General features: G+C 41.5%; 1 protein-coding gene across 1 annotated transcript; it reads left to right on the forward strand.

Annotated features, from left to right (window-relative positions):
- Positions 1-13,378, forward strand: LOC6036643. Its single transcript, XM_038257803.1, has 12 exons — positions 1-273; positions 332-568; positions 5,107-5,322; positions 5,574-5,678; positions 5,738-5,833; positions 5,890-6,528; positions 8,339-8,560; positions 8,622-8,831; positions 8,890-9,159; positions 9,221-11,548; positions 11,606-11,824; positions 11,906-13,378. Exons 1-12 carry the CDS (start codon positions 102-104, stop codon positions 13,318-13,320), a joined length of 6,129 nt encoding a protein of 2,042 aa, XP_038113731.1. The 5' UTR covers positions 1-101; the 3' UTR covers positions 13,321-13,378.
- The last annotated feature ends 853 nt before the right edge of the window (positions 13,379-14,231 follow it).

The following is a 14,231-nucleotide window of genomic DNA, read 5'->3' on the forward strand; positions in this document are numbered from 1 at the left end:
GTCCCAATTTTGACGGAAATTTCAACCAATTCGGTTCATTCGCGTAGTCGTCGGTTGGATTAGTGAGTGATGTGATGAGGAAAATTTTCTAAAGTGCAAAAATGCAGTGGAAAATTGTGCTATCGATAGTGGTGGTGGGTGCTTTGGTGGAAAATTTAGCCATTGTTGAGGGAATTTCCTGTTACAAGTGTTCAAATTGTGTGAAACTTCCTGAAAACGTCGACACGATAGATGATACCGAGCCGTGCGAAACTTCCTGTGCCATATGGAAAAGTAGGAATCACGTGATGTCGAGCAGGCAAGAGAATTTTATTGTTTTGAATTTTCGCAGATTCCGCTGATGAAATTGAACGTGGGTGTAAACCTGTCGATCCTGAAGTTGAATTGAAACACGAATGCTCTGATGACTTGTGTAACGTTGCTAACATTCCGATTTGTAAGCAGTGTTCGGAAAATCTGGATGATTGTAAAACCGTGTTTTGCAAAATTAACGATGACGATGATGATGACGACGGTGGAGATAATGATGATGATGATGACGATGGTCTATGTTACATCAGTAAAGGAGGTAACCTTCACCTTAGTCTAAAAATGTACATTCTTAATGGAAAATAGTTTAAGTACGACTTTGGTATAATTTACTCTTGGAGCAAAGACTGTCAATGAAATGATTTGTAAAGTGCTTCTATAAACCCAATTTTAACTACCAAAACGAAAAAGTTCAAGCAAAAAAAAAATTATTTGCGAAATCCTAGCGGATTGCTCATCGTTCGCAACGTAGCAATACAATTATCTAGAGTAAGTGGGTATCTTTGAGAACGATTGAGATAAGATCAGGATGTCCGGAACCAACACACAATAAAATATTATTAGCACTGTCACATAAAATTAAACGAGGTCATCACAAAGTGATTAAAACTGAAGAAAACGATAAAAATAAATCAAATCGAATGTTTAAACCAAATAAAACAGGAAATAATAAAACAAATAACAAAAGAAAAAATATTAGCATTACTATGGATTTGCATAATTCGAAAAATGCTTTTGAAAGTATTTTTTCAAAAAGTTCGGCTAATTTTGCATAAGAATGACTCTTTGGACGATTGTTGTGATTCGTGCATTGCTAGAATCAAAACAAAAATTCCCTAAGTTTTTATGATTAGCGGCAGTATCTGGCTTGTTTTTTTTAATCCCCACATATAAGCAGTGCATGAGCCACAACAACCGTCCAATAGGGTCATTCTTATTCAAAATTTGCTGAAATTTTCAAAAAAAAAAATACTTTCAAAATCACACGATTGAGTTTCAGAGGTTAAAATTTCGAAATACTGGTCAAAAATGGCCAATCATCACTTTTTCATAAAACTTTGTTGTAAAATTCTGATAAGGTTAAGCCGTTGATCATTTTTGAAGAAAATTGATCATCACTCTGAAATGTTCTGTGTTGATTTTAATGCAACGAATTTCTCCACCAAAATTAATCAGCATGTGCCGGATGTTGCCTTCTTGAAGCCACTGAAGGAAATTTTGATCTAAATCAAATGTGTATCAAAATTTATGCAATTTTGAGGTACAATCATTGACGTCCTAGTTGGCAATCATTAATTATTGACGTTTTCAATAACTTTACAAGGAATAGGATAATCGTTACCAAAAAGTATCAACATATGTAGGGTACTATTTAGAATAAATTGTTGAAGGATTTTTATATCAAAATATCGATAGCGAAACAAAATTCTTATCTTTGAACGAAAACTAATGGCAATGATGGAACTCTTCACGATAACTCGTGAAGAATACATACAAATCCCATATGTTTAGATATAAAAAATAGAATAGAACACTCTAAAAAAAAATCCTGCAAAGTTGCAAAAAACAAGTAATTTTAAAATGAAAATTTTTGTCCTGAATGAAAAAAACGACCCTTCTGGAATATTTCAGATTCGAAAAGAACATTAAATTTCCCGTAAAATGACATGTCTACCAATTTTTCACAGTTGAGTAACGGGAAATGGCAGCGGTTTTAAAACTATTTTATAACTTTTTTTGATGAAAAAATACATTATTTTCGGAATTTTGAGTACGCCATCGGGCGTTCATTTTTACACTATAGCCTCTTTGACTTTGAAAGTGGAGGTATGTTTTTGGTCAAAAATGACCGCTCCAAAAATCAAATTTATATTAACTTTGTTGGAATTGCTCGAAAGGTACCCAATTTGTGAAAATCTCTGCTGAGCATTTCTCTAGGATTTCGGTCATTCGATTTTTTTTGTATTTTTACAATCCAACTGAAACTTTTTTGGAGCCTTCGGTATAACCAAAGAAGCCATTTTGCATCATTAGTTTGTTCATAAAATTTTCCATACAAATTTGACAGCTGTCCATACAAAAATGATGTATGAAAATTCAAAAATCTGTATCTTTTGAAGGAATGTTTTGATCGATTTGGTGTCTTCGGCAAAGTTGTAGGTATGGATACAGGCTACACTGAAAAAAATGATACACTGTAAAAAAAATTTGGTGATTTTTTTATTTAACTTTTTATCACTAAAACTTGATTTGCAAAAAAACACTATTTTTAATTTTTTTTATTTTTTGATATGTTTTAGAGGACATAAAATGCCAACTTTTCAGAAATTTCCAGGTTGTGCAAAAAATCTTTGACCCGGTTATGAATTTTTTAATCAGCTGAGCTTTTTGAAAAGCTGAGAAAATTCTCTATATTTTGCTTTTTCGGACTTTGTTGATACGACCTTTAGTTGCTGAGATATTGCAATGCAAAGGTTTAAAAACAGGAAAATTGATGTTTTCTAAGTCTCACCCAAACAACCCACCATTTTTTATTGTCGATATCTTAGCAAGTAATGGTCCGATTTTCAATGTTAATATATGAAACATTTGTGAAATTTTCCGATCTTTTCGAAAACAATATTTTCAAAATTTTCAAATCAAGACTAACATTTCAAAAAGACCAAACATTCAATATTACGCCCTTTTGATATGTTAGTCTTGATTTTAAATTTTTGAAAATATTATTTTCAAAAAGATCGGAAAATTTCACGAATGTTTCATATTTTAACATTGTAAATCGGACCATTAGTTGCTGAGATATCGACATTAGAAAATGGTGGGTTGTTTGGGTGAGACTTAGAAAACATCAATTTTCCTGTTTTTAAACCTTTGCATGGCAATTTCTCAGCAACTAAGGGTCGTATCAACAAAGTCCGAAAAAGCAAAATATAGAGAATTTTCTCAGCTTTTCAAAAATTATTTTTTTCAAAACTGGGCAAACATGTGCACTAATTTTAAAAAATGAAAAACTGCGACTATTTTCAAAAAAATCACTTAAATATGGCTATAACTTGAAAACGGTGCACTTTATCAAAATTTCACTGAAGTACTTTTTGATTGCAAATTTGATTTTACATCGAAAAATGAAGTTAAAAAATTTTTACGACCAAAATTTCGATTTTTTGAAAAAATCAGTATTGATTAATAAATTCATAACTCGGTCAAAGATTTTTTGCACAACCTGGAAATTTCTGAAAAGTTGGCGTTTTATGTCCTCTAAAACATATCAAAAAATAAAAAAAAATTAAAAATAGTGTTTTTTGCAAATCAAGTTTTAGTGATAAAAAGTTAAATAAAAAAGTCACCAAATTTTTTTTACCGTGTATCATTTTTTTTCCAGTGTAGTCCGTATCCATACCTACAACTTTGCCCAAGACACCAAATCGATCAAAAAATTCCTTCAAAAGATACAGATTTTTTTAATTTTCATACATCATTTTTGTATGGACAGCTGCCAAGTTTGTATGGAAAATTATATGGACAAACTAATGATGCAAAATGGCTTCTTTGGGCATACCGAAGGCACCAAAAAAGTTTCAGTCGGATTATAAAAATACAAAAACTAAAATTGAAGAAAAAAGACCGATTTCGTAGAGAACTGCTCTGCTTCAAACATTTTGGCATGTCAATACGATTCCCTCGAACAAGAAACACTGTTGGATGACATATTTTTACCATATCTATGTATTTGAGCATCATTTTAGTTTCACTTGAACTAATGTCATTCCCTCTAAGGGTTGAGATTGAGTCGATTTTCAAACGATTGGAATTTACGGCAGAGTTCATCAAATTCCACCATATTTTGAAAAAATGTTAGTAAATTATCCAAGAACAATTCTACGTTCAAAGATTTTCGATGTTATTGAAATTGTTTTTGTTATTAAGAAATTACGAGAGGTGTATCGTTTTTTGACCCATAGTCACCCCCATTGACGGTACTATAGTGTCTAAATCAGAGTGTAGTAAACGGATTTGTACGCTACGAGTTGCAAAAGAAAGGTATTTTTATCCATTAATCAACCATCGGAAAAAATCCCCAGAGCGGCCAAACTAGTTCAAGACCGATCCGGATCAGACGATTTTGTTTCAAAACGCTTTTTTTTTGTTTTCAATGATTTTTGTTAAAAAATGTTCAGTAGGTGTTCTGTTGACTAAAGCAACTTTGTAAAAATAGTTATACTTATAAACTTACAAAAACTTCAAAATGCTCCACGGACATTTTTTTTTATCTTTCTTTTTAAGAGAGTATCAAGCCGGCATTTACAAAGCGGATTCAGTGGCAATTTTTTCTCAACTAATGTTAACATGTTAAGGTTAAGCGTTAATGTTAATGTTAAGCGTTAATGTTAATGTTAACATTCTATAGCTCGCCTTCCTAAGGTGTCGTTGATAAGGTTCAGCTTGTGACGATGCACTACCTTCCTTTTACTAAGCAATCAAATCCAGAAGAGAAAAGATCACCAGTTGTGTTGGTCCGAGCCGGGATTTGAACACCGATCTCCCGCTTACGAGGCGGAAGCGTTACCACTAGGCTACGTAACTCGGTTGGACATTTTTTTGGCTTAAATTTAAGACTTTCATTTGTAAATTATTTCTGTTCTTTTTTTGCAATTCGATGTCAGGACATTCTTACGCGTTGATTGATATAAAAAAGTTAGAACTTTACCAAGAGTTTTGGTTTTTTTAAGCGGTTTTTTCTGTAAAGGGCTGTACGGACAAAAAGTGATTCTAACCGACCAAAACAATCTTTTCCAGACGACAGCCGAGGCTGCGTATCGAATCTAGAGGACGGATACAACGAAGACGACTATTTATTCTGCAGCACGGAAAACTGCAACCGAGTGGTGACTTGCGTGAAGTGCAATTCGGCCGAAAATCCCGACTGTCTTGAAAATTGGGACATTTATGCGAATCAAAGATGTCCCAACGGAGAGGTGATTTACGAAAAGGGTTGCTTTCGCGAGGAATTTGGTAAGTTTTGGTACAGTTGTAAGTGTGATATCTTCCTACTTATTAATATCTTATTTAAAACACTATTAATCATATAAACGGGAGCATAGCTCCATCTTTATTCTTCGGCTTCATCTACTCCCGATTCACGCTCGCTTTTCACTCACACATCCATAGCTCTACACGCTTATCGCTGACTGCCTAATTTAGGATAATCTTCAGGATGCCACAGTAAGGAAATATTGAAATTGATACTGATTGCACTTCAACAGATGCCACAAACTTCCGGTTGGGATGCACAAGTGAGCTGATGGATCCTGATGCAAAGGAAAATGATAATTTCAAAAAGTGTACGGACGAGAATTGTAACAAAAGAGGTAAGGGCATTTAGGATTTTTTTTGTGATAATCTGCAAACGAGTTTGTTTTATTGATAGAATTTATGAGTTGTTATATTTGCGACAAAGATTGTGAAACACTTAAAACGGAAGTTTGTACGGAATATTACACGTCATGTTTGACGGGATACTTCCGTGAGTATTATGAACCAACATGAAATGCCCACGTGATTAAATAACTTTTCCCTCAGGAAATCCGAAGAGTTGGTACCGCGATTGTACAGATTTTGTAGATCCCGCTGATCCTGGATTCGATTTCTACGACGTGTGTAATGAAACGCTGTGCAACAACCAAACCTTCCCGACCCACCTGCAGTGTTACCAGTGTACCGACAACTGTGACGTTCTTACCGACGCTGAACTCGATTTTTGCCCTTCCACGGAAGCTCAATACTGTTTCACCTTGCGGACAGACGGCGGAGAGCTGATTCACGGCTGTGACCAGGACGCTCGCGCCGATGAATGTCAAGAGCGGAAAAATTGCCTAACGTGCGAATCGGGTGGCTGTAACGGTGCCGACCCGGAACCGGTACAGTGTGTTACCTGTGACTCCACAGAGGATTGTAAAGCAACTGGAAACGAACCTAAGGATTGTGATTTCTTTGAAGAATGCTTCTTGGATTACGGCACGGGTGAGCTGACCAAAGGTTGCTCGTCAGGCTTGAACTCGTGCGATTCGAACTCATGTAAGGTTTGCAGTGAGTCTCGCTGTAACGAACACCATTGCGTTCGGTGTAGTTCAGAAACGCTCGAGGATTGCATCTCCGGAAAGGGAAACGTCGGGTACGAGCTGTGTTCAGCTGAGGAGAAGTGCGTTGCCTTTGTGGACGGTAAGTTGGTATTAATTTTGAAGTTGAACAATTCTCTACGAAATCGATCTTTTTACTTCAATTTTATTTTTTGTATTTTATAATCCGGCTGAAACTTTTTTGGTGCCTTCGGTATGCCCAAAGAAGCCATTTTGCATCATTAGTTTATCCATATAATTTTCCATACAAACTTGGCAGCTGTCCATACAAAAATGATGTATGAAAATTCAAAAATCTGTATCTTTTGAAGGTTTTTTTTCTGATCGATTTGGTGTCTTCGGCAAAGTTGTAGGTATGGATACGGACTACACTGGAAAAAAATGATACACAGTAAAAAAATTTGGTGAATTTTTATTTAACTTTTTATCACTAAAACATGACTTGCAAAAAAAACACTATTATTATTTTTTTCATTTTTTGGTATGTTTTAGAGGAATTTCCAAGGTTGTGCAAAAAATCTTTGAGCGAGTTATAAATTTTTGAATCAATACTGATTTTTTCAAAAAATCGAAATGTTGGTCGCAAAAATTTTTCAACTTTATTTTTTGATGTAAAATCAAATTTGCAATCAAAAAGTACTTCACTGAAATTTTGATAAAGTGCACCGTTTTCAAGTTAAAGCCAGTTTTAGGTGACTTTTTTAGAAATAGTCGCAGTTTTTCATTTTTTTTAATTAGTGCACATGTTTGCCCACTTTTGAAAAGAATACTTTTGAAAAGCTGAGAAAATTCTCTATATTTTGCTTTTTTGAACTTTGTTGATACTTTTCAAGTCAAGTTCAAGTTTTCAAGTTTGTTGATAATTTTCAAGTCAAGACTAACATTACAAAAGGGCCAAACATTAAATATTACGCCCTTTTAAAATGTTAGTCTTGGTATAAAAATTCTGAAAGTATTTTTTTCGAAAAGATCGGAAAATTCCACGAATATTTCATATTTTAACATTGAAAATCGGACCATAAGTTGCTGAGATATCGACATTAAAAATTGTGGGTTGTTTGGGTGAGACTAAGAAAATATCAATTTTCCTGTTTTTAAACCTTTGCTTTGCAATATCTCCGCAACTAAGGGTCGTATCAACAAAGTCCGAAAAAGCAAAAAAATAGAGAATTTTCTCAGCTTTTCAAAAATATTTTTTTCAAAAGTGGGCAAACATGTGCACTTATTTAAAAAAATGAATAACTGCGACTATTTTCAAAAAAGTCACTTAAATATGGATTTAACTTGAAAACGGTGCACTTTATCAAAATTTCACTAAAGTACTTTTTGATTGCAAATTTGATTTTACATCGAGAAATGAAGTTGACAAATTTTTGCGACCAACATTTCGATTTTTTGAAAAAATCAGTATTGATTCCAAAATTTATAACTCGCTCAAAGATTTTTTGCACAACCTGAACATTTCTGAAAAGTTGGCATTTTATGTCCATATCAAAAATAAAAAAAATAAAAATAGTGTTTTTTTGCAAATCAAGTTTTAGTGATAAATAGTTAAATAAAAAATCACCACATTTTTTTTTACCGTGTAGCATTTTTTTCCAGTGTAGTCCGTATCCATACCTACAACTTTGCCGAAGACACCAAATCGATCAAAAAATTCCTTCAAAAGATACAGATTTTTGAATTTTCATACATCATTTTTGTATGGACAGCTGCCAAGTTTGTATGGAAAATTATATGGACAAACTAATGATGCAAAATGGCTTCTTTGGGCATACCGAAGGCACCAAAAAAGTTTCAGTCGGATTAAAAAATACAAAAAAAAATCGAATAACCGAAATCTGAGAGAACTGCTCAGTTGTCAAGCGATTGATATCAAGTATAATACACAGAACAAGGATTCACCGTCCGTGGATGCAAGGCAAGCTTCCCGGAGCTGGACTGTACGGATGAGAGCTGCATTGAATACGATGGGCCAGGCAGCAATGATGAGCTGTTTCCGGCGAACGCCTGGCAGTGCCATTACTGCACCGGTCTTGATTGCGATATAGGTTCCACGACAACAAAATACTGCCCAAGTAGCACCAATCTTGGATGTTTCACCATGTTTGATGGTGAGTTGAACACATCATGATCAAAGCAATGCAGTACACATAAGAAATTAACCAATTCCAGGTGACAAGATAACCGATCGAGGATGTGTTACCGAAGACATGAGATGCGAAGACGATCCAAATTGTTTCAGTTGCACCACTAGAGCCAACTGTAACGACCAAGAGCCATGGGAGTGCAATGCCTGTACCTTCATAAATGCCGAAGGCGATTGCTTGGAAGATCCGGAGCAAACCTGCAAAACCATGACCGGTTGCGTAGCGTTCATCGATGGTATGTAAACCTGCATATCCAAACCGAACACACAGAAGAATCAACGTACCCATTCCAGACGACAACACGATCGTGCGGGACTGCGCCCAAAACGTGCCCAAGTGTCGGGATGGATCGTGTGAGCTACGCTCGACAAACGATCAAGACGTGTGCAGCGATGGCGACGGCAGCTGGAAGGTTTGCGACTCGAACCTAGCGGAGGGCAAGTGCTGGCGCTACCAAAGGGAGGGTGAAGTCCGCACGGGATGTAGCGAAGACCGGGACGAGATTTGCGGAGCTGGAAGCGAGCATTGCAAGGCGTGCAGCTCAATCCTGTGCAATGAGCAAGGTTACGCACGTTGTACGACGGGGTGAATACAAAGATACTAACGGAACTTGTAATATTGCAGAGATCGCCGAGTGTTCCTGCTCGGATTGCGGCCAACAGTCCACGAAGCTGTGTGAGGATCCCAACAGTAAATGCTACGCGGGGATCAAGGATGGTCTGGTTATCTTGGGATGTTCAGAGGACTTGGAGTCCGAGGAAGGGGTCACTATTTGCGAGGAAGTGCTGTGCAATTCAGCGTGGAGCTGTCACTCATGTTCGACTCAAGACGGGGAAGACTGCTTGCATGATACCGAGAGAAGCTGCGAAACCGTTCTAGGTTGTGTAACGCTGCTTGACGGTAGTAACGTTATCCGAGGTTGCGCGGAAGATCTCTGCGTTGAAGGTTGTGCTGATGTTTGCAACACGGGGTTCTGTAACGATCAGCAAGTGTGCTACGCCTGCGAGGACTGTGAAACGGTCAATGATCAACCGCTTAAGATGTGCCAGCAGCAAGGTTGTTATTCAGCGCATGATCTCGACGAGCGAACGATCAGTCGCGGATGCGCTGACGAAGCAACTGACGAGCAATGTCAGCCTGGCGTCAACTGCATCGAGTGCGTCCGAACCATGTGTAACGTTGTCGAACCGTTGCGGGTGTCGCTGCAGTGCTCCCAATGTGATCTGGGAAGCTGCAGCGATTACGCACCGGCACAGAGTTGCGACAGTGTCGGGCTTCTGATTGATCGATGCGTGAAGTTTGCACCGCTGGGTGTTACGATCTACAGGGGTTGTCTCAGCGGCATAGCCGATGCTGTCAAGGACGGGTGCAAGGTGCAGAGCGAGTTCTGTAAGTATTGTGACGAAGACTACTGCAACACTGAGGAGTTGTCATGCCACCAATGTTCCACGGAGGAAGAATCGTTCGGATGTCTTCTAAATCCGACTACCTCTACCGTGTGCAAACCTGGTGATAGCTGTACGACCTGCTTGGACACTGACGGTCATCTGCATCGAGGATGCACAAGCGATTTGACTGGAACTTGTAGCAGAAAACCCGCGCAGCATGAACAATGTCAACAGCACGACTGTAACTCAGACATCCTCCCAGCGGTTCGTCACGAATGCTATCAGTGCCAAAACTGCTTGCAGATCAAGCAAAGTGACCGCAAGCCGTGCTTGCGATACAAAGACAGCGAGTCCTGCTACGTGCAGGCAGTGGATGAGCTCACTGTGCATCGGGGATGCACTTCGGACGCCCCCGAACATTGTGAGAACTGTCTTCAGTGCAGCGATGAAAACGGATGCAACTCGATGGGACCTTTGCAGAGAAACGAGCTCTCCTGCGTAAAATGCACCAGCAACACGGAGTGCGAAGGAAATGCTTTCGGAAGCCGTTGCGAAAAAGATGCTCTGATAGGTCGACCTGATTCTTGCTACACGCAATTCGTAGGAGAATTCGTCATCCAGAAGGGGTGCCTCTCAGATCTAGCAGAGTCCAATCCTTTCTACGACGATTGCCAGCGGAGCAGCGGCAACTGTGCTACCTGTACAACAAATGACTGTAACAAGGGAAAGGCTTGGTGCTACAAGTGTAATTCTGTGGACGATCCGGACTGTTCCGATTCAGCAAATCTGACAAGCTACCGAGCGGAATGCGAAGCCGAATGCGTTGCCAAACTGGACGACGAGGGATTCACGGTGCGCGGATGCATCGAAGACTTTGAAGCTTTCGATCGCGCAAGTTGTGAAGCTTCCGAGCTGTGCGAAGTTTGTGCGGGAAAGAACTGTAACACGGCTACACTACCAGCGGAAGACTACCAAAGCTGCTACCAATGCGAAGGGTCGGACTCCAGTTGTCTTGAGGCAACAATGGAAGCTATGGTGAAAGCATGCCGAAGGCATGTCCCAAGCGATCAGTGCTACACATTCGCCGAGAACGCCACCTGGATCACGCGAGGCTGCCTGTCGGATCTGACCGAACCATGCGTTGAGCCGTGCCTGGCTTGCGACGGTATAGGATGCAACCGGGAGTCCGTGCTGCAGCAGAACTCGCTGGTTTGCGTTACGTGCGATGGCGCGGCATGTGCGGGAGCGAAGGAAGGTCGGCGATGCACGGAGAAGGTTCTGCTGGGACGGCAGGATTCGTGCTACGAGTACGACGATGGGGAAATCGTGCGCAAGGGTTGTTTGAGTGATCTGAAGAAGGGTGACGAAGCTGTGAAGGAGAGTTGCGAGTCGGAGGACTCGGAGAGTTGTAAGCTATGCGATTACAACAACTGTAACGGTGAGCACAATTATTGCGTGAGCTGTGACTCGAGCGAAGATCCGGAGTGTGCTGGAAGGATGAGTCCGGTTCCGGAAGCGCTACTAGAGGATTGCGACGAGTCTAGATGTGTTTCCAAATTTGAAGGTAACAACTACATACTTGATATTGAGTCTAGGTTAAAGATCTTGGTCTTTATGACAGGAAGTAACACAGTCATCAAGGGATGTGCAAGCGCTTTTGAACCTTGCCGGAAGGGTGATCCCAATTGCAGCGAATGCGAGGGAAGTTTATGCAACAATGTCCCATTCCCGGCGGATCGAATTCTGTGCCATCAGTGCACCGCATGCAACATTCCTACGACGGAAGCCGCCATTTGTGCACGCTACGATCCGGCAGAGTCTTGCTACACCCGGTTGATAGGTAAGTGTAGGGTTTTGACTTGAAACATCCATCTCTCTACAACGTAAACATAACCTCTTTCAATTTCGGTCAACCTTTCAGGAGGAACCATTCAGCGCGGATGTCTGTCGGAAGCTACGCTGCCGGAATGCGACGACCAGTGCTTTACGTGTACAAGCAACGGATGCAACAACGAACCAAGTCGATACCAAAGTGAGCTGTCCTGTGTGCACTGTCAAGGGGGTAGTCAGTGTTCGGGGGCGACGTCGAACCAGTCAGAACGATGCATGGGATCCGTTGCGTTGGGTGAAACTGACAAGTGCTACACGCTCAGTAGCAACGGGGAAGTGCTGGAAAGAGGCTGTCTAGCGAGTCAGCAAAACAGTTGTGGACAGCTAACGAGCTGTGAAGAGGAGACCTGTGCCTGCGACAACTGTAATCTAGCGGACAAGAACAAGCAGTACACTTGCCACAAGTGCGAAGGAAAGGACTGTGGACAGGCGGTGTCCGTGGTTGGAGAAACGTGCAATGGAGCAGCCTGCGTTTCGTACGTCTCCAGGGACGGACTGGTTTCAAGAGGTTGCTTGCAAGACTACGAGAGCTTGTGCTCGATCTATGGCAACCGACACAGTCTTTGCTTCGGGAACCGCTGCAACGGTGAGGTTTACCCAGTTGGAAGAATGACCTGCTACCAGTGCAAGGACTGCACGTCAACGGATCAACTACAAAGCCGCATTTGCCAGAGGTATGTCCAGCAAGACGGTTGCTACACGTTGACGGACGGAACCAGCGTCAACCGCGGATGTCTGTCTGACTTGCCTCAGCTGAACTGTTCCGGAAACAACTGTGTCTCGTGCAGTGAACCCGATTGTAACCGCCAAGACGTCACGACACCAACTGAAACACCAGCCCCAAGCACCACAACCGAACAAGCTGTCACAACCGAAGACCCCGAAACAACAACGGAAGTTCCGCTCCAGTCGTGCATCATCTGCAGCGAATCCGATACCGACCCAAGCTGCGCTTGGGGCTTCAAACCGTCAGCTGCCACCGCTTGTCCCCTGCTCAACGAAGCCGACTTTGGCTGTTTCCGATGTAGTAAAGATTCCCTCGCCGTACGCGGGTGCGCCGCTGACTTGGATGAGACCAACTGCGACGACGGAACCATCACCGACTGTAAAACCACCGGATGTAACGGCGAGAGCTTCCTCCGGCAGCAGTGCGCCGTCTGTACGCGCGACTGTGATGGATCGCGGGCTTCTTTCACGGTGCAGCTCTGTCCGGGCAATGTGGAGTACGAAAGCCGGGGCTGCTACCTGTTGCGGAACGCGCGACGGGTCGTTACGGAGCGTGGGTGCTTTGCGGAGCTTAGCGAGGAGCAGCGGGCGGATTGTCTGCGCGACGGAGACGACTGCTGGCGATGCACGGGAGATGGATGCAACGGGGGAGCGGCGATGCGGGCGTTTTGGGTGGGAATTTTAGGAGCGTTGGCTTTGGCGCTGGTGAGGGCGTGGTGAGATTTGATCAAGAACAGCCTTTAATTTATGTTTTGAAATAAATTCAACTCAAAGACAACTTCTCTGTACTTTAACAGCAATTGTTATTTATATCGATGCAACGCTGAACAAATTGAAGAATTCCAGATGCTAGACCTTTTAAGCCGAAACGAAACGAAAAAAAAGCCATCAAGCCTTTTAAGCCATCAACGCCCATTACTTCAACGAATTCAGCGTATGTGTAGTATTGGAACAAATCGAAATTCCCCAACTATGTCCACCTCCGAAACACCTTAACCTGCATTGCCACGTGCAACCTAAACATGGTATTGGCACAGTTGATGGTCTGTCCGGGTCTCGTGGCCATAGAGGTCTACCGGTCTGATCAGTGTTCTGTACATCGTCAGCTTCGTGCGGCGTTGCACTCGATCCGATGTGAGGGTCTTCCGTGATCCGAAGTACGCACGATTCCCAGCAAAATAACGAGCCCGGCTTTCTTTGCTGGTGTCGTTTTGGGCGATTACCAGTGATCCCAAGTAAACGAACTCGCTCGTCTCCTCAAACAAATCATCATCCACAGCTAGAAGGGTGAAACCCGGAGGGCCGACGTCCTTCGTGTACCTTCAGTCGGGTCCAGACATCTTTCACCATCCCAAGGATTCTTGCCACAATGTCAACATCATCGGCAAAGGTAAGCAGCTGGTAGAACCTGTTCATGATCGTGCTACTCGTTTCAATGCCCGCCCTTCGAATGAACGATGTTAAACAGCGCACAGGATAAGCCATCACCGCAGCCCTCGGCGTGATCTTAAGGGATCTGCTAGTTCCACAGAAATACGCACGTGACACATCACACCATCCAAGGTAGCCTTGATCAGCCGAGTCAGTTTATCCGGGAATCCGTTCTTGTGCATAATCTGCCATAGTTGCTC

The sequence above is a fragment of the Culex quinquefasciatus genome, chromosome 2 (genome assembly GCF_015732765.1).
Source record: "Culex quinquefasciatus strain JHB chromosome 2, VPISU_Cqui_1.0_pri_paternal, whole genome shotgun sequence".
Taxonomy (NCBI): Eukaryota; Metazoa; Arthropoda; class Insecta; order Diptera; family Culicidae; genus Culex; species Culex quinquefasciatus.